The 21,962-nt window shown below is 44.7% G+C and overlaps 1 protein-coding gene across 1 annotated transcript in view; it reads left to right on the forward strand.

The window, feature by feature from the left end:
• The window catches only part of LOC126354274 (disintegrin and metalloproteinase domain-containing protein 22-like), a 901,625-nt gene that overhangs the window by 251,312 nt on the left and 628,351 nt on the right, over window positions 1-21,962 (forward strand). The window contains exon 3 of the mRNA XM_050003815.1: window positions 7,506-7,565. Coding sequence (XP_049859772.1) covers window positions 7,506-7,565 — 60 coding nt within the window. The remainder of the gene's footprint in view (window positions 1-7,505; window positions 7,566-21,962) is intronic.

Genomic DNA, 21,962 nt, shown 5'->3' on the forward strand with positions numbered 1-21,962 from the left:
AAGCTTTACGCCTCGTCTGGGCCCGTTAATAGGGTCATTGAACTGTTGATGAATGGACAAAACTTGCCTAGTCGGACGAGTGTCGTTCCAAATTGTTCAAAATGGTCCAAATGGCTCTGAGCACTGTGGAACTCAACTGCTGAGGTCATACGTCCCCTAGGACTACTTAAACCTAACTAACCTAAGGACATCACAAACATCCATGCCAGAGGCAGGATTCGAACCTGCGATCGTAGCGGTTGCGCGGTTCCAGACTGTAGCGCCTAGAACCGCTTCGCCACTCCAGTCGGCGTTTCAAATTGTATCGAGCGGATGGACGTGTACGGGTATGAGACAACCTCATGAATAAATGGACCCTGCAAGTCAGCAAGGGACTGTTCAAGCTGGTGGAGGCTCTATAATGGTATGGAGCGTGTGCAGTTGGAGTGATATGGGACTCCTTATACGTCAAGATGCGAGTCTGACAAGTGATACGTATCTAAGCATCATGTCTGCTCACCTGCATTCATTCATGTCCTTTGTGCATTCCGACGGACTTGAGAAATTCCAGCAGGACAATGTGACACCACACACAACCGGAATTGCTACAGAGCGGTTCCAGGAACACTGTTTTGAGTTTAAGCATTTCCGCTGACCACCAAACTCTCCAGATATGAACATTATTGGGCAAATCTGGTATGGTTTGCAACGTGCTGTTCAAAAGATATCTCCCCCCTCTCGTACTCTTACGGATTTGTTTACGGCCTTGCAGGATCCATGGTGTCAATTCCCTCCACCACTACCTCAGACATCATTCGAGTCCATGCCATCTCGTGTTATGGCACTTCTGCTTGCTCGCGGGGGTACTACACGATATTAGGCAGGTATAGTGTAGTGTAGTTCTGTCAGATGCAGCAAAGGACTTGGAAGAGCAGTTTAATGGAGTGGATGGTGTCTTGAAAGGAGGATATAAGATCAACATCAACAAAAGCAAAACAAGGATAATGGAATGTAGTAGAATTAAATCACGTGATGTTAAGGGAATTAGATTAGGAAACGGGACACGTAAAACAAAAATGAGTTTTTCTGTTTGGCCGCAGTAGATAGGATTTAAACGGTAGACTGTTAATGCCAAGAAATGCATTTCAGAAGAAGAGAAATTTGTTAACGTCGAATATAGATTTAAGGGTTAGGAAGTCTTTTTTGAAAATATTTATCTGCCTGGAGCGTATCGATGTATGGAAGTGAAACGTGTACGATTAACAACTTAGATAAAAAGAGAATAGTAGCTTTCGAAATGTGGTGCTGCAGAAGAATGCTGAAGATTATATGGGTCGGTCAGGTAACTAATGAGAAGGTACTGCACAGAGTTGGGGCAACAAGGAATTTGTGGTAAAACTTGACCAAAAGAAGGGCTCAGTTGATAGGGCACATTCTGAGACATCAAGGAATCACGAATTTACGAGGGCTATCCACAAAGTACATTACGTTTTGGAATTAAAAATAAATAAAGTATTGGAATTTTTTTATTATATACAGATGAAAGCCACACTTAAATACTACTTTTCTACATAGTTGCCATTTAAATTAAGGGACTTGTCGTAGCGATGGACGAGCTTGGAAATTCCTTCGTCGTAAAATTCGGCCGCCTGCGCCTTGAACCACGTGGTTACCTCTTCTTTTGGGACAAAAAAGGTATGATTTTTGTGGGTTTCCTGGAAAGAGGCACTACAATAAACTCTGAAAGGTATTGCCAAACTCTACACAACCTCAGAAGAGCAATAGAAAACAAGCGCAGGGGAAAGTTGGGCTCAAAGATCGTGCTGATTCACGACAACGCCCGGGCCCACACGGCAAATGCCACTCGTGAAGTTCTCGAATCTTTTAAGTGGGAGTTGTTTCCTCATCCGCCGTACAGTCCCGGCCTGGCACCGAGCGACTTCTACTTATTCCCAGCAATGAAGAAGTGGTTGGCTATGCAGCGTTTTGATGACGACGCACAGCTTCAAGAAGAGGTAACCACGTGTTTGAAGGCGCAGGAGGCCGAATTTTACGACGAAGGTGTTTCCAAGCTCGCCCATCGCTACGATAAGTGCCTTAATTTAAATGGCAACTATGTAGAAAAGTAGTATTTAAGTGTGGCTATCATCGGTATATAATAAACAAAATTGCAATACTTTATTTATTTTTAATTCCAAAGCGTAATGTACTTTGTGGATAGCCCTCGTAATATTGGACGGAAGTGTGGTTGGGAAAAAACATACAGGCAGGTCAAGAGATGAATACAATAACCAGATTTATTAACAACCAGGTTGCAGTAGTTATTCGGAGATACACAGGGTTGCACAAGATAATCATGTAGAGCTGCACCAAACAGTCCTCGGACAGAAGACAACAACAATGCAAGATCACAAATTAATGTAAACGCGAGATAAGTCATTGCAAATGTGAAACGCTGATACATTAATAATAGGTGTAAACGCCAAAATATTTAATGCAAGCATGCAAACGTGCATCCATTTTGTTGCATAGGTGCCATATGTCAGTTTGTGGGATGCAGTTCCATGCCTGTTGCAGTTGTTCGGTGAATAGAGAGACGATTAATGGCGTTATTGGATGACGCTTAAGTTGTCGTCCGATGATGTCAAATATGAGCTCGATTCTAGTCAGCTCAGGTGATCCGAGCACGCCAAGGTAACACGTCGCTATCCTGTAGTACACGTTTGGTTAAAATAGCGGTATGTGGGCGAGCGTTATCCTGCTACAAAACATCCCCTGGAATGCTGTTCATGAATGCATCATAACAACTCGAATCACCAAACTGATTTACAAATTTTCAGTCAGGGTGCGTACGATAAGCACGAGAGAGTTCCTGCTGTCACACGAAACTGCATCCCGGAGCATAGCTCCAGGTGTAGTTGTTGTGCGCCTAGCACGCAGATATATGCCCTCCTCCTAACCAATACACGGCAATCACTCGCACCGAGCAGAACCAGTTTTCATCAGAAATCATAAAAGAATTCCACCCTGCACTCCAATGAGCTCTCGCTTAACACCACTGAAGTCGCAAATGGCTGTGGTGCGGGCTCAGTGCCGGCCGCGGTGGTCTAGCGGTTCTAGGCGCGCAGTCCGGAACCGCGCGACTGCTACGGTCGCAGGTTCGAATCCTGCCTCGGGCATGGATGTGTGTGATGTCCTTAGGTTAGTTAGGTTTAAGTAGTTCTAAGTTCTAGGGGACTGACGACCACAGTAGTTAAGTCCCATAGTCTCAGAGCCATTTGAACCATTTTTTTGCGGGGTCAGTGGAATGCATGCTTCAGGGCGGATGGCTCATATTCAAAGCAAACCTGATTTTCATCCTCATACAGACGCTACTAGCGTCACTATTATTGAACTGGACTGAAGTCTGAATAGACGTCATATTTCACATGTAGAAGCACTCCTACCAACTTTCCTTTATGTCACACAACTTCTTGGTGATGAGATTTTTTTTTTCCGTCAGCGCAGTGTTCATCTGACAATTAGTGAACGTGGCGAAGAGAAGTACTGTTATAAGGCAGGTGGCCACGTAATGTTTTATTTGTATGCGAAGATACATTTAATAACCCACACCCGGAGTTGAGAGTTCAGAACAGCTGACCGTCATACGGGATTCGATTTCCCATTATTGCCAGAGATTTTTCCTTTGTGTGAGGACTGGTACCGGGTGTGTTAGGCCTCGGCAGAAACTGAAGAGTTACTCGACGTATTAGTAGCGATTCTAATGTCACGAAACCCGACAATGGATGGGAGAGTGGTCTAATGACCACATGGCCCTCCGTACTGCATGCACTGAGACCATTGGCAGACGATACACGGTGGTCAGTTGGACCCAGTTGGCACGTCTAGGAACAGAACCTGTATGTTTGCTTTTTTTTTTACCTTTATACCTGAACTAATCGTACTTTTCGAAGAATCACGAATTTGTATTCGTTGTGGTTCGCTTAGAGGAAACTGACGAAGAGAAAACGGCAACGTCAGCTATAATGTGACCCTATAAATTTTCTCTGTTGTACCCGCACAATATAAGAAATTTGCTCATAAAGTGAGCTTTTAAAATCCTGTAGCATTATTACTGCAAATAATGTTTACGCGCGATGTGGTGAATTTTCTAATGATCTCTTTATCCTAAGTTATTAATTAAACAATTATTTTGTATTGGAGAATTTGTCATGCAAAGTGCATCAGTGATGAATTGCATTTAGATTTAACATTATATTAAATGGGGATCATTCTGTAAATGAATGGGAAAACGTATTCACTGTGCAGAAGCGAACAGTTAAGTAGCTCGCCGAAAATGAAAACAAAAATGCAAAAGGGAATATAAAAGTTTTTGGCCGTAGTAAAATGTTCTCCACCGAAGTTGAAAACAAATTGGAAGAGCGTTTTCTTGCATTTAAGAAGGTGATTTGTTTTATGTATGTCGGACGTGACAGAAACTGCGTTCTCCAAGGCGCTGCAGTCATGGACTGTGCGGCTGGTCCCGGCGTAGGTTCGAGTCCTCCCTCGGGCATGGGTGTGTGTGTTTGTCCTTAGGATAATTTAGGTTAAGTAGTGTGAAAACTGATGACCTTAGCAGTTAAGTCCCATAAGATTTCACAGACATTTGAACAGAAACTGCGTTCGAAATTGTAGAATGAAATGGACTGCCCATTAGTTCCAGCGCAGAAGTTCAGTCATAAATGCTGATCGTGCAAATAGCGGTGAGGAAAGGACTGGAAAAATTGTGCAGTGCCTACAAACAGTTGTGTAAGAAGTAAAATATGGAACCTTTCCTTAAACGTAGACTAGTATAGACGTACAGATTGTTGGTGTCTGTTTCATCAGACGTGTTCGACTGACCAGACACCACTGGTGGTAAAGTGGCTGCAAAGAAACTATATTACGAGAAATCAGGGCTTCAGCCGCCTGAAGGCTTGGAAAAAAATCAATGGTGAAGGAAGGAAATTTGTGGCGGACCGGAACTGGAAACCAAATGCTCCACCTCTGTAGAAGGTTTGTCTTGACCGCCTCGGCCATCCGGACACGTTTCCTGTCCAACGCAAATTCTCAACAGATTATAAAAATCCTTATAAATTTTATTTTTTGTGCAAACACACACTTTTTAAATGAAACAGTGCCTATTGACATTAACAAACTAAAATTATGGGAAATTGGAATGTCACTGGTGTTTGTTGTCGGATTCTAGTGCGAGTCGTATTTTGAAAAGTTTCCTCATCGACACTTTTTCGTGCCATTCAACATCGATAGTAGCCAGATACGATGTTGATATCTTTGCTCAGAGCGTGATTGTGTGTTCCTTGAGCGCATTGTGACAGTCCAAGCAATAGGTCGTAAATGAACTATGAGATTCAGCAGTGCAGAAAAAGTCGACATGCTCATGGTGTATAGGGACTACAGGAAGAATTCAGTTCGTTCTTGTAGATTCATGTGGCAACATATTCCAACAGACATGAATCATCTCTGCAATTATTTATCGGTGTCTTTGGCACAGTCAACACGAAGGTGGTAGCGTAACACCTACACAACATAACAGGAGGAAACTAAGTGCGACAGAAGAGGGGAGAATTAATGTTCTTGCTGCTGTTGCAGCTGAGCCATACGTTTCTCCCACGCAATGACACGAGGAAGTGGCTTGAGGTAGCCAAGTATCATACGCATTCCCCATCGACTTAGGTTCCATCCCTGTCACATGTCTCTCTATCAAGAGCTGTATGGAAACAATTATGAGAATCGTGCTAACATTGTGCATGGGCTTTAAGACAGGATACTCGAGATGTATATTGTATCTTCTATAGTGATGAAGCCACATTTATCAATCATGGCGAGGTAAACCGACGAAACACGCAGTGTTGGTCTGTTGACAATTTCCGTTGTCTTCGACAGGAGGAACGTCAGCGTCCACGGACTGTAAACGTGTGGGGTGGGATAGTGAACCTCAGTTCACAGGTCCATGTTTCAGAGACGGAACACTCAACGCGCACATTTATCGCAGCCTCCGGACAGACCATCTTTCACGAATACTGGAAGACGTTCCTTTGCAGATGTTCACCCAGACGGGCGTTGACGCTTCTTTTTGTTGTACCTATATAGACCTTTCCACAACTGCACAGAATTTTATAGATAACTGGTGCAGCTAGAGTACGTCGTTTATCTTTTGTGGATCTTAAACATTCTTTTATTTTCGTGGTGGGTCTGAAAACAGTTTCCGCGTCATACTTGCTTAAAATTTTTCCAATGCGATCAGTGACGTTACTGATAAATGGTAAGAACACTTTCCCCTTGGGTTGGTGTGATCCTCGTCCGTCCTGGTTGTCATTCTAGTGCACGATCTACCTCTCTGTTGGAATACCCATTCTTCTTGAAGGTCGCTCGAAGATGTTCAGTCTCATCATTTAAGTGAGCTGGTTCACATAAAGAAACTGCCGTATCGGGCAGATTGATAAATCGGCTGTAGCGGAACATGTGTTTCAGGAAGGTGATCATGAAATAAAGCTTAGTGAGACGACCGTCATAACAATGACGTCGCATTATTATGTGCGATTGTACAGAGATGCCATTGATATTGCCAAACACTGCAATAATTGTAATAAAAAAGATGAAGAAATTAAGCTGGATAAGGTATGGATGTCAACATTGCAGTAACAGCGTGACAATCGATTAATTTCAATTGAGAAAGTTGGCAGTATCAGAGATCATAGCACAGCCGACGTCACGTGACTGACAGCGGCGCCCTCTGGATGGCTTATATACACGGCGCTCACTTTTCGCCAGGCTGCACGACTCTTCTACGAGAAGACCATGCAGTCAACAAATCCGCTCCTCCGAGCACTAGGCCACCGTGTGCAGCGTCTCAACGCCACCAGATGGCCACACCTGCTTCGCGACCAATAAGTTGCAAGCACGCCAGGAACGCCGTCCCAGCAGACTGAAAGGACATAAACACAACGAAAGGACAACCCACACACACCGCCAGCTTGGAGGAATAGCCAACCAGCTTAGACTCCACCGAACAACAGAGACCAATCTGTCTCTGTCAGGCTGAAGCTAGCGCTCTCGTTGCAGTTCGCCGATTGTCCTCGGAGGATGCTTTCCGCAGTCGAAGGCGGAAAGTCAGGGGAGAGTATTATGTATGGACCACGGCATCTCAGCCCGGAAGTGTTAAGTGATGACAACATCAGCCGTAAAAGCCTGCATTCTATGATCAGCCTTCGTGTAATTATGTTATTTCTTTTTAATTTCATGATCACTTGATAATGATCTAGCACCTATGTGAAACATGACGTATGAACATAATTTCAACTCGTATCCAATTAATTGTGAAGAGTTGCAGTTTTGTAAAAAAATTACAGTCGAAAAACAGTGAATGCTTCTGCAGCTTGATAGTTGACATCTGTTTCATTTCGACGACTCTTGACCAGTGATATGTAAACGAATGCTGATCCGCACTGTTTTCTGTAACGGCCTGTAACTTTGTTGTGTTCCAGTTCCCGCAGCGGGGCTACGGCGAGGGCGGGTACTCGAGCTCCGCTCGCGGGAGAGTACGGGTAAGTACAATATACTTTACATACTTGCCGCTGGAGCAGGCTCTTGTGTTGTCCAAGAGCTCGCTACGCTGTATTACAGCTTCAGTCAGAGACGGAACCATTTCAGTACCACTGGCAGGCAAAACACGCAGCATCAGCATTAAATCATTCATCAGGAAAAAGACGTATTCGTGACTTATGATATAAAAAAAAGTTTAATTCTGGAATGAATGAGCTGCATTATTGCAGCAGGTCATCCTACTTTTTGACTGCTATTCGTCGACTTATGAGAGACAAATTTGGTGTTTTCCTGGGATGTAGTTTTCATGACTGACACATTCGTTGTTTTTCTGGAACATTATTTGCAATGTCGTTCACACCGAGACGTTAATGATTTTTTTTTCTGAAAAATAATACCGTTTCATTTCTGGAGTGTCCTGATGTCATATACCCACTGACCCAAGTGCAGCGGATTAACTGAACCACAAAATAACATACACTCCTGGAAATTGAAATAAGAACACCGTGAATTGATTGTCCCAGGAAGGGGAAACTTTATTGACACATTCCTGGGGTCAGATACATCACATGATCACACTGACAGAACCACAGGCACATAGACACAGGCAACAGAGCACGCACAATGTCGGCACTAGTACAGTGTATATCCACCTATCGCAGCAATGCAGGCTGCTATTCTCCCATGGAGACGGTCGTAGAGATTCTGGATGTAGTCCTGTGGAACGGCTTGCCATGCCATTTCCACCTGGCGCCTCAGTTGGAGCAGCGTTCGTGCTGGACGTGCAGACCGCGTGAGACGACGCTTCATCCAGTCCCAAACATGCTCAATGGGGGACAGATCCGGAGATCTTGCTGGCCAGGGTATTGACTTACACCTTCTAGAGCACGTTGGGTGGCTCGGGATACATGGGACGTGCATTGTCCTGTTGGAACAGCAAGTTCCCTTGCCGGTCTAGGAATGGTAGAACGATGGGTTCGATGACGGTTTGGATGTACCGTGCACTATTCAGTGTCCCCTCGACGATCACCAGAGATGTACGGCCAGTGTAGCAGATCGCTCCCCACACCATGATGCCGGGTGTTGGCCCTGTGTGGCTCGGTCGTATGCAGTCCTGATTGCGGCGCTCACCTGCACGGCGCCAAACACGCATACGACCATCATTGGCACCAAGGCAGAAGCGACTCTCATCGCTGAAGACGACACGTCTCCATTCGTCCCTCCATTCACGCCTGTCGCGACACCACTGGAGGCGGGCTGCACGATGTTGGGGCGTGAGCGGAAGACGGCCGAACGGTGTGCGGGACCGTAGCCCAGCTTCATGGAGACGGTTGCGAATGGTCCTCGCCGATACCCCAGGAGCAACAGTGTCCCTAATTTGCTGGGAAGTGGCGGTGCGGTCCCCTACGGCACTGCGTAGGATCCTACGGTCTTGGCGTGCATCCGTGCGTCGCTGCGGTCCAGTCCTAGGTCGACGGGCACGTGCACCTTCCGCCGACCACTGGCGACAACATCGATGTACTGTGGAGACCTCACGCCCCACGTGTTGAGCAATTCGGCGGTACGTCCACCCGGCCTCCCGCATGCCCACTATACGCCCTCGCTCAAAGTCCGTCAACTGCACATACGGTTCACGTCCACGCTGTCGCGGCATGCTACCAGTGTTAAAGACTGCGATGGAGCTCCGTATGCCACGGCAAACTGGCTGACACTGACGGCGGCGGTGCACAAATGCTGCGCAGCTAGCGCCATTCGACGGCCAACACCGCGGTTCCTGGTGTGTCCGCTGTGCCGTGCGTGTGATCATTGCTTGTACAGCCCTCTCGCAGTGTCCGGAGCAAGTATGGTGGGTCTGACACACCGGTGTCAATGTGTTCTTTTTTCCATTTCCAGGAGTGTATTTGAAACGATAGAGTGTACTAGCTTAAAACATAACTGCGCATAATACACGAGACTTTCTTCTAATAAGGTAATTGGAAATTTTCAAGTTGTATGGCACGTCTCTAAGTCTGGATGAGGCATGGAGGGGGAGAGGAGTGGACGGGGGGGGGGGGGGAAAGGAAGGGAGGGGAGGGAGTGGTATTCTTCACGCTGCCATAAAAGTATTTAAAAATGCTGTAAAACGGCAAACAATAAAGGTTAAATCGTGCCACGTTCTGACGGATGGACACGTTTTTATTAGATCGATTTCTTGTCTGTTCGCTACAAATTTTGCAAGTGATTTCAAACTAACTTCCCGATGAGCTGGAGACTTGAAATTTCAACATAGCTCAGAAACGGACGGTAATAGAATATTAACTTGCCTTCTAGGCTAGTGTTTGGCGGAGGGTACTTTTTGTGTCATTACTGTTTCGCCGTGTTCCAGTCCCCAATGTTTCACAGTAAGAACGAGTGCTGGTAAGCCTCCGTGTGAACTCTATTCTCTCAGACTTCACAGACTTTTCGCGTTGTATACGTAAGAGGAGACAATATATTGGTCGACTCAGGAGAAGAGAAATTGAAATGAACCTGAAATTTACCACATTTCCGTTGTAATCTCATTAAAATCGATTGAAAAATTTCACTCCAACGAGACTAAAATGCGGAAAATAATCATTTAAATGTTAAAGTGTTTAACGGAACACGATTCTAAAAAGGACTAAAAAGTATAAAATAATTTGTCTTGGACCGATACAGATTCCTAAACCCATACATATTCCCATGCAGATGGTCCTGAAAATTCGTTCTTCTGAATTTTAACAACTGTGACAATACTTGTAAAATTTAAAAGGCAAACAGAGGGACGCATGCAGAAGAAAAGAGTGAAGAATGTTGAGAGTAGTTGTCGTTGAGAAAAATCACGTAGCACTTCATGTTATTTGCAGTGCAATAAAATTGTAAGTGAATTAAAGGAACTGTTCATGCATCAGTTACCTATAGCAGGCATCCAACATTCTTCACTTTAAATTTTTCAAGTACCGTCATAGCTACTAAGAATCCACTAGCACAAAATTTCAAGATTGTATGCATGTGGTTAGGACTCTGTATGAGTCTAGCGGAAACTTTTTATACTTTCTAGTCCGGTTTAAAAACGTGTTATATTTAAAAGTTGTTTGTGTAAATTAATATTTTTAACGTGCTGTGGTATGAAAAAGACTACTGTCAGCAATCGTTACGTTTAACACGAGCTATTTTGTAATCATAATGAACGTAGAAACTAACTAAAAATCGTTCCTTCCAAACTGTAGTTTGTAGGGGACGTGGGTTAGTTCAGCAGCTAGAGCTACAACTGAGCGAGTAATCTGTTAATAACCAGATTTACAACTAAAAGGAATGTGACAGGGTGTGAATTCGTGTAGGTGATTAGAATGTTTAGATCAAATCATCGTCGGGAGCCTTCTATGGTCCGCAGGCGACTAACTACTATCGGATCCAAGATGCTACTCCAGGCGGGTGTAAAATTAATGGGTGCAACGGATAATACTGAAAGCGAAAATGACGATTTGGCCCTTTCTGGCTACCCCCTAAAGAACATCTTACGGTCTCTTAATGGTCATAGTATCTCTTCCTTCTTACTCTTTATCATATAAGTTGCAACATGAACACAAATGAATAATTAAGGGAACTAGTAACTGCAAATGATAAATGCTGTCTCTGCTTATACATTTATTGTGGATTAAAACCCCTTTATATATGACAAGTGTTTATATATCAATGTCCAATGGACATAGAGAGATACAAATGGATTTCCTAACTAATATGATTGATGAATTGCCGAAATCTGCCCCCTTTTATGGCTACGCAATCTAATATAAAAAAACACGAGATGATACCACCTACGTACCAAGCACTAGAAGACACTACTTTAGAATATGATCTACAGTGGTGTGCAACCTCAGCTGCTTAGCTTCGTATCCCTAATAAACTGAAGCAATTAGCAACATCACGGTATGTATTGCGTCCCGTACGCCGGAGTAATGGTTCTCGTACACCTCTGCAACGACGGAAGAACTCCAGCAGCAAATTATAAAGAAAAAAACCTCATTCAAACACTACGACGGCAGAAGACGGTCCTCTGACTAGCATATTCGAATACTGTCTTCTCCTCTCTGTGTTATACAGACAAGAAACGCGAACTCCCAGCCTCAAGGACGGAGTTCAGATAACGTATCAACGTTAGTGTAGGCACAAGAAGTGCTCTCAATCACTGAACGCTGCGTACTCAACGATGACTCCCTACCCGGAGGCGAAGTCCAGAATCGTATAGGTTCGCAACAGTACAGTGCCTAACCTTTCTAACTATAAAATCTCCTGAGAGCTAAGACAGCAAATCATTCTGTACCAACAGAAGCTGATACTGGGCGCCTGTCAAACAAGGGCGCTCCAAACTGAAGACCACCTTCTCTCCACAGCTGGGTTCCCACCAAAGCTCCGCTCCCCTCCCTCGTAACTGCAGAAGGCGAATCATATTCTAGAAACCACGGAATATTCTCCCTCTCTACAGAATCTTCCGAACGCCGACCAACCATATTTTAGTCTTTTGTCGTGCAGCGCGGAAAGTTGGCGAGAAAATACCTATCCTCGTTAATTAGGAATTCATACAATGGTACGCTTTTCAGAGTAAAAATCCTCGGAAATAACACAGCTTCCTTGTTCCTCTCTGCTACGTCCAAGATTTTCAGAGTATCCGGTTATACTTTCGGTCTAGCTACAATACCGGCCACCGGCCCCGTGGGCTTCCACCCCCCCCCCCCCCCCCCCACCCCCCTAGGGCTTGAGTTACGCCTGGCGTTTCATTTCCAGTGGCGATCCAACCTCTGCTGGTATAAACAATCATTCATAACGCCGTTTTGATAATAAAGACAGTCCGTCTCCTCTCATGCAATAAGCGTTAACAACTATTTACTAGGTGTACGAAACAGTGCCGGTCTTCTTTAAAATATTCATATATACGATGTACAACCTATCAAATGATACGTAATTCCGGTTGTAAATCACGCAAAGTATGTAGATGAGTGCTTGTAAGGAGCGAAATTATAGCCACCTTACACAGAAGATACTACCGCTTCCTCATGCAAAAGTGCGATACCTACACTTTTTTTTCCTGCAGAAGGCGAGTTCATCGCTAAGTGGTTCGAAGGTTCTGTAGAGTCATTCGTAGACAAATCTAGTGTGGCAGTAGAAAACAGCAAAAGGAAACGTGAAGCTTTAACCTTCTCATGTAAAGAATCATTCGCGAAGGAGGATCGCATGAAAATACCATCGTTTGACCGCCGCACAGACTCCCAATAAGGCGGACAGGGAAATTAGCGTCCCCGGTGTTGAAAAGAAACTGAAAACGTTGAAAACAAAATAGCCAATACAGATAGAATTGCAACTGGATTTTTACATGTAGTACTTATCGGAATAGACTTCACACTTAGCTTTGTGTACTGTAGGTGATTCCTATATATCAAAAGCGAAAAGAACGGACCCATAAAATTCTTGATCATTCTCTAAATTCGAAAACAATAAATTTCCATGAGAGAGAAAAGTTTCTAGCCACAAACCAACATGGTTTTGAACGCATCACATCGCCCGAGCGAATCGTGATAAAACGCCATTATACTACCAATGTCACCAATTACAAAGTAAGGCACTATCCTCTGTGCCCTCGGTGGCTCAGATGGATGCTGGCACGTTAGCTCAGCGTGTTCGGTCAGAGAGCTGCTCGCCCTCTGTAATGAAAGAAACTGAGTAAAGGAATCAACGATCAACTTGAACGGATGTCTTGTGACGTCCGCCCAGACCAAACGCAAAGAACGATACCGAACAAAATGACAAAAAAAAAAAAAGATGGATAGAGCGTCTGCCATGTAAGCAGGAGGTCCCGGGATCGAGTCCCGATTAGGGCATACATTTTCACCTGTCCCCGTTGATATATATCAACGCCTGTCAGCAGCTGAAGGTATTAATATAAATCTAATTTTGTTCAAACTCAGTGGGCGTTGATAATGCCACCTTTATTGCCTTAAATGCATTCTCGACTAACAACTCACCGCGTTCCGTCTCACAGGCAACTAAAGCTGTCGACCAGTACAGCATGTATTTAAAGCAAACCGAATTTGCATCCTCATACTGGCGCCATGCGACTGGCGCGAAATTTGAGTAGACACCATCTTTCAGATGTTTTGATTCATGTCGCATAACTCGTTCTTGGTGTTGTGATTTTTTCCGTCATTCATTTATTGAGCAAGTAATAAAATTTGAGATAGCATCGAAGGTTCCCGAAGGTACCGTCTCCGTTCATACTGAAGGCTGTCGAGTCACTAGAAACCTGATGAGAGCGTGATTTATGTGCTGGCGACATAACCAGTTGCCATTGCTATACTCTAGTTGCGCCACTGCATTTGCATGTACATTCTTGAGTAGTCTTTTTATTTCCCGACAGTTGTAAGAAGTGCCTCCTAACACCTGAGCTCTCTTTTAGAAAGAGCTCACCCTGCAACGGTTAGAGCTACCCGCGATGATACTAAATGCACAATTAGTGCTGGCTCATTGAGCAAATCGGGTATCGACAAACAGGAATCGATAGCCACGCGGTCGCCTTTGGTCGACGGCCGGCGGTCGCTCGCAGCCTCCGCCACGCCGCGGGGATTCCCCTTTATTTTTTGTAGCCGGGCAGGCAGCAGCCCATACGTTCAGGTTTCAACACCGCCGGCGCCCTCGGTCGCCAGCCACGCCCATAGCGCGGCACAGAGTTTCCGGGCCTTTTACTGAAATTATGGGGTCGTTTTTACCGAGTTTAATTCCGCAAAGTTGCCCGCTAAGCCACTTAACGGGGATTGCGGGAGTTAGCCGGGCTCCGAGCCGCGGGGGCCAAGTGTGGACGCCAGCGCGTACACACACACTCACTCACACACACACACACTCGCGGGCACGCGCCAATGTACGCCTGCTTACGCAATGTGTATGAAGTGGAGCGAGTTGTAGGTGGTGATAAAACGAGGGGAAAACAGACAAAGGGACAGGAATTGCAAGAGGATAACTGCTCAAACTAGGGTTGTAAACTATTGTAAGATACCATAGGCTACCATGAGTAAGCGTAAACAATATTTGCATTTATGAGTCATAAAAGGGAACTCTTGCTTTTGATCATTGAATAGAAAATAGCTGCACTAATTATATATAGAGTTTTGTAATGTCTGTGCATGTATACATTATGTACAGCAAAAGTAATTGCTTTGGTCACATAAACCATAGAAGTTACACGATGAAATAAGTTTTATTACTTAGAAAATGCAATTAATATTCTGTAAGGATACAAAATACACAATGTGTTGAATCCCGCCTAGTCGTCGAATATGAAGTGTCTACGAAGCCTGCCTCCTCGGATCGCTAGACAACGTTCAAAGAAATCGTATTGATGAGTTTTATTACGAAATGAACAATGACAATACTTAACTTTGGCCGCATGGGATTAGCCGAGCGGTCACAGGCGCTGCAGTCATGGGCTGTGCGGCTGGTCCCGGCGGAGGTTCGAGTCCTCCCTCGGGTATGGGTGTGTGTGTTTGTCCTTAGGATAATTTAGGTTGAGTAGTGTGTAGGCTTAGGGACTGATGACCTTAGCACTTAGGTCCCAAAAGATTTCACACACATTTGAACATTTTCTAAAATCATGCGGTACTGAGGGAACTAGATTATGAAATATGACACTAAAAGCAATCAATGATTTCCACTATTTTGGCCCTAAATGAGTGATGATGGTTGAATTGTGTAAGATATAAAATGCAGACCGGCAAGAGCAAGAAAAAAATTCAAATGGCTCTGAGCACTATGGCACTAAACATCTGAGATCTCATCATTCCCCTACAACTTAGAACTACTTAAACCTAACTAACCTAAGGACATCACACACATCTATGCCCGAGGCAGGATTCGAACCTGCGACCGTAGCGGTTACGCGATAATAGCAAGAAACGTCAACAAAAATAGAATAAGCACAACTAAATATTGTCGAATTAAACTGGGCGATACCGAGGGGATTAGATTCTTCTATTCGGGAAGAAAAATAATTGATAATGACCAAAGTAGTAATGTATAAAAAACAGACTGGAAAAAAGTAAAGCATTTCTGAAAAAGATAAATACTTTATCATTCAAGTCAGACATTCAATAAGTAATGCAACACTTTTTTTCTGATAGCAGGTTGGTGTTATTCAAGATTCCTCCAGTACATCATATTATTCCTCATTCTTTTAGCTACAAAGCACTATTTTCCAACATAATCTTAGTAGTTAAGTCCCATAAGATTTCAGACACATTTGGACATTTTTCAACTTAACTTTGACAATAACACACAAGTGTCGCAAGCAAAAGGCGATGTGCAAATAAGATATCTCTTTAGTATATGCAATTTCTAATGCAAGTGAAGTAATACAGTTCTATTCAGATCGCTAGTCGTGAAGCTTTTGTAGAACTGGTCCGCGCCCAGTCAGGTGTGGCGCTTGTATTCTCTATGTATACGGGCCGCTATCGTCGCGTTGTCGTCCTGGAGAGGGGTCAGTTAGCGTGTAATTGGCTAACGTCTTCTTCACAGCCCTCTCTGCTCTCCCATTCCCTTGTGGCGAGCCGGCGCTTGTCTGTAGGCCGTAACACGCTGTACTAAATCGGCATGACGTGCGGTTCTAATTACATGCAAGACAAACAGAGTTCGTCGGTTCCCAGAAGAGATCCACAACGAGGCCTCTTTGAAACTTCGTTAGCTGCTGTTGATGAAGTCTCACAGCACCACATGATATTCTAGAGTCCTTGGTTCAAATGGCTCTAAGCACTAGCGAGCAAAACATCTGAGGTCATCACTCCCTTAGACTACTGGCCATTAAAATTGCTACACCACGAAGATGACGTGCTACAGACGCGAAATTTAACCGACAGGAAGAAGATGCTGTGATATGCAAATGCTTAACTTTTCAGAGCATTTACACAAGGCTGGCGCCAGTGGCGACACTTACAAAGTGCTGACATGAGGAAAGTTTCTAACCGATTTCTCATACACAAACAGCGGTTGACCGGTGTTGTCTGGTGAAACGTTGATGTGATGCCTCGTGTAAGGAGGAGAAATGCGTACCATCACGTTTCCGACTTTGAAGTCGAATTTTAGCCTATCGCGATTGCAGTTTATCGTATCGCGACATTGTTGCTCGCATTGATCGAGATCGAATGACTGTTAACAGAATATGAAATCGGTGGGTTCAGAAGGGTATTACGGAACGCCGTGCTGGATTCCAGCCGCGTCGTATCACTAGCAGTCGAGATAATAACAATAATAATAATAATGTCATGTGACTAGGACCTCCCATCGGGTAGACCTTTCGGCGGGTGCAAGTCTTTCGATTTGACGCCACATCGGCGACTTGGGCGTCAATGAGCATGAAATGATGATGATTGCTAGAACACAACACCCAGTCCCTGAGCGGAGAAAATCTCCGGCCCAGCCGGGTATCGAACCCGGGCCCTTAGGACTGACATTCTGTCGCGCTGACCACTCAGCTACCGGGGGCAGACAGCAGTCGAGATAATAGGCGTCTTATCCGCATAGCTGTAACGGATCGTTCAGCCACGTTTCGATCCCTGAGTCAAAAGATGAGGACGTTTGCAAGACAACAGCCATCTGCACAAACAGTTCGACGACGTTTGCAGCAGCATGGACTATAAGCTCGGAGACCATGGCTGCGGTTACCCTTGACGCTGCATCACATAGAGGAGCGCCTGCGACGGTGTACTCAACGACGAACCTGCGTGCACGAATGGCAAAACGTCATTTTTTTCGGATGAATCCTTGTTCTGTTTACAGCATCAAGATGGTCGCATCTGTGTTTGGCAATATCGAGGTGAACGCACATTGGAAGCGTGTATTCGTCATCGCCATACTGGCGTATCACCCGGCGTGATGGTATGAGGTGCCATTGGTTACACGTCTAGGTCACCTCTTGTTCGCATTGACGGCACTTTGAACAATGGACGTTACATATCATTTGTGTTACGACCCGTGGCTCTACCCTTCATTCGATCCCTGCGAAACCTTACATTTCAGCAGGATAATGCACGACCGCATGTTGCAGGTCCTGTACGGGCCTTTCTGGAAACAGAAAATGTTTGACTGCTGCCCTGGGCAACACATTCTCCAAATCTCTCACCAATTGAAAACGTCTGGTCAATGATGCCCGAGCAACTGGCTCGTCGCAATAAGCCAGTCACTATTCTTGATGAACTGTGGTATCGTGTTGAAGCTGCATGGGCAGCTGTACCTGTACACGCCATCCAAGCTATGTTTGACTCAATGACCAGGTTCTATGCACCCAAATTGCGTGAAAGTGTAATCACATGTCAGTTCTAGTATAATAAATTTGTCCAATGAATACCTGTTTATCATCTGTATTTCTTCTTGGTGTAGCAATTTTAATGGTCAGTAGTGTACTTAAACCTAACTAAGCTAAGGACATCACACACATACATGACTGAGGCAGGATTCGAACCTGCAACCGTAGCAGCAGCGCGGTTCATGACTGAAGCGCCTAGAACTGCTCGGCCACACTGGCCGGCTCCAGTATTGTTAAGAGGGGTCTGGAGTCCCCATACGCGCACGTTATGTCGGTTTATTTTACCGCTAACATGAAATGCTACTGCATCACTGAAAATTAATCGTGGTAAAAATATATTGTTTGCCATATCCTGTAGCAGAGAATCGTTGAAGTCACCCTTTTCCTTCTGACACCGACCTGAAAAGCACATTGCAGTCTGCATCGTCTATAGATCAAACGAGGCGTTAACACTCTGCACACAGCCGTATGTGGCACTGCCGGTTCTCTGCTTGTGCTGCAAGTAGACTCTGGTCAATCGTTTGCCCTATTCTGTCCACAATGTCATCACAAGTGCGAGGTTGAGCTGGACTCTTACCTTTGGACAGGCATCCTGTCTCTTCAAATTTGCGATACCAACAGCGAATGTTTTTGGGTGCATGCGAATCCGTGCCATAAATCCGACGAAAAGAACGTTGGACAGAAATTGCTGCCTCACTCTTTCCAAACTGCAGCACACAAAACTCCTTCTGCTGGGTTGACGTCATCTGACTGAGTACAAACTGAGAAGATGTACTGACTGATGTCTAACGGCGATTTTCTGAAACTCTAGGCCACGCCTATTCAAAGAACGAACATTTCCAGGAAACGCTAGCGACTGCCTCGGACATTTGCACAAGCCCCGCCCATTTACCCCCCTCCACACCTACCCCCCGCCAGCCCAACCAAGAGCGCTTCATTATGATCTTTGGTAGTCCTCATCTCTATCGTGTTTTGTTCCTCGTTTTTTGTTTCACCGCGGTTGTTCATACTAGCAGTGTTGTGCTGTTAGTACTTCTTAGCAGTTTGTGTAATACTGTCAAAATGAAACATAGATATGCACTCTCAATGAAGTTATCATACACAAGGTACGTAATCTTGACTGTTGTGGCCAACTGCTCTCAAAACTGGTATCTAACAGACATTACAGTACGATAAGATGTGTTCGAATGACACTGACGAAATTACGTACATATGTTTAACAATAGGCGCTTCTAAAGATCTCAAACACTGAAGAAGAACTCAAAGTAATCTCGTGTCTGCTATAAGCAAGCAGTCATAAGAGATCACAAGTAAAAATTCACCCATTACACAGGCTAATATTAATGATGAATATCACTGTATAAATATCTGACTGCTTGCATTATGCATTTCTACATTATCCCACTCTTATATTCTTTAATGTTAATCAGGTAATCAGAAACAAACCAAGATATCGACTTTGCCTTGTTTATGCACAACGTTGACTTTAGACAATCGAGATAATGAACAGCATCCTTGGCGATACTACCAATTAATATTTCCCAACAGAATTTCTTACACTACGCGAGGTGACGGAAATTTGCGCTCACTGCAGTAAACAAATATCAGATTTTTTTTATATAGTGCAGATGAAAGCTCATGAAATAAAAAAAGACAGTGTGGATACCATTTTTATTTTTCATTCTTATCGATGATTTTTCAGCTCACATATTCAATGAACATATATCTAATTCTTTTCACAACGGTACCGGGAAAACTGTATTTCGTACTAACTACTGATTTTCTCCGTTGTTATGACTGACATATCTGTGATACGAACAACTTTGATGTTGTAACATGCGGCAGACCATGCGCGGAGCTTAGGATATGGATTGGGCGGGACTTGTGCACCGTCCGGGGCTGTCGCTAACGTTACGTACATTTCCTCGCCTGCAGCCAACTGCTGTGGCCGAGCGGTTCTAGGCGCTTCAGTGCGGAACTGCGCTGCTGCTAACGGTCGCACGTTCGAATCCTGCCTCGGGCATGTATGTGTGTGTTGTCTTTAGGTTAGTAAGGTTCAAGTAGTTCTAAGTCTAGGGGACTGATGACCTCAGATCTTAAAGTCCCATAGTGCTCAGAATCATTTGAACCAACGTTGCCGGCACGTCCCATGTTTCGTAATGTTTGCCGTCCAAAATCAGATAATTCTTTCTGAAACACCCTGTATTTTTGAACCATCCAGTATAGTCTTGTGAAATTGGATGAAACGTTTCGCAACACCTGGTATATTATCTTTAAGAACTGGAATTTCCTTTCCACCCAAAAGCAGGAGAGGCAGTAGTTCACATAGAGCGCCGTATTCTCCAGCCCACACATACGCGCACGCATGGCTGGGCTTGAAACGAGGTCCGCAGTTTACCGACGACTGGAAAATTCTCGATCAAACGCGACCGCCAAAGGCCGCGCTGTAGCGAGCAGAGCGCGACAAAGCAGGGGGCGGTCCGCCGGTGTATTTGCAGTGGAGGCAATCTGGCGGCCAGCCGCTGTCGCACAGTCGCCGACTACTTCAAACGGCAGCCCAGCCGCCGCGCGGTACACATATTAATTAAGCCGCCATCTGTTTGTGTACGGGCCACGCTAATTGGCGGCCGTGGTTGGGCCCAGCCCGGGTGCAAACAGTGCGCCGTGCGGCAGAGGGAGTGTACGGTTGTGGCTGCTCTCTGGGCCCTCTTCGCCTCGATTCTGGGTCACTTGCGGGCGGAATCGGCGAGGCAAGTTTATTTGCACTGACAGTAATGCATGCCACCTTGGAAGATTGTATAGTTTTGTAGGTCGAGCAAGGATTCTTGTCGTCGTCTGAACTTCCTTCGGAATCCACTGTTCAGTTTCTGTTTACACTGAAGTGACATAAGTCATGGGACAGCAATATGCACCAAAACAGATGACGGTAGGACAGCGTACACAAAATATGAAACGGCAGTGCATTGGCAGAAAATGGTGCAAATGGCTCTGAGCACTATGGGACTTAACATGTGAGGTCATCAGTCCCCTAGACTTGGAACTACGTAAACCTAACATAAGGACTCACTAGGGGTAAGATAGACACTGCCTACAGAAAAAATAGAGAGACCTTTGGAGAAAAGAGAACCACTTGTATGAATATCAAGAACTCAGATGGAACCCAGTTCTAAGCAAAGAAGGGAAAGCAGAAAGGTGGAAGGAATATATAGATGGTCTATACAAGGGCGATGTACTTCAGGGCAATATTATGGAAATGGAAGAGGATGTAGATGAAGATGAAAGTGACAAGTTTGACAGAGCACTGAAAGACCTAAGCCGGAACAAAGCCCCGGCAGTAGACAACATTTCATTAGAACTACTGACAGCCTTGGGAGAGCCAGTCCTGAGCAATTCTGTCAGAGAGGCAGTTGGGATCCAGCAGTTGAACGAAATGGACACTGTCTTGAAAGGAGGATATAAGATGAACATTAACAAAAGCAAAACGAGGATAATGGAATGTAGGCGAATTAAATCGGGTGATGCTGAGGGAATTAGATTAGGAAATGAGACGCTTAAAGTAGTAAATGAGTTTTGCTATTTGGGGAGCAAAATCACTGATAATGGTCGAAGTAGTGAGGATATAAAATGTAGACTGGCAATGGGAAGGAAAGTGTTTCTGAAGAAGAGAAAATTGTTAACATCGAGTATAGATTTAAGTGTCAGGAAGTCATTTCTGAAAGTATTTGTATGGAGTGTACCGTTGTATGGAAGTGAAACATGGACGATAAATAGTTTGGACAAGAAGAGAATAGAAGCTTTCGAAATGTGGTGCTACAGAAGAATGCTGAAGAATAGGTGGGTAGATTACATAACTAATGAGGAGGTACTGAATTGAATTGGGGAGAAGAGAAATTTGTGGCACAACTTGACTAGAAGAAGGGATCTGTTGGTAGGACATGTTCTGATACATCAAGGGATCACCAATTTAGTAATGGAGGGCAGCGTGGAGTGTAAAAATCGTAGCGGACGACCAAGAGATGAATGCACTAAGCAGATTCAGAAGGATGTAGGCTGCAGTAGA

Source organism: Schistocerca gregaria, chromosome 3, assembly GCF_023897955.1.
Source record: "Schistocerca gregaria isolate iqSchGreg1 chromosome 3, iqSchGreg1.2, whole genome shotgun sequence".
Lineage (NCBI taxonomy): Eukaryota > Metazoa > Arthropoda > Insecta > Orthoptera > Acrididae > Schistocerca > Schistocerca gregaria.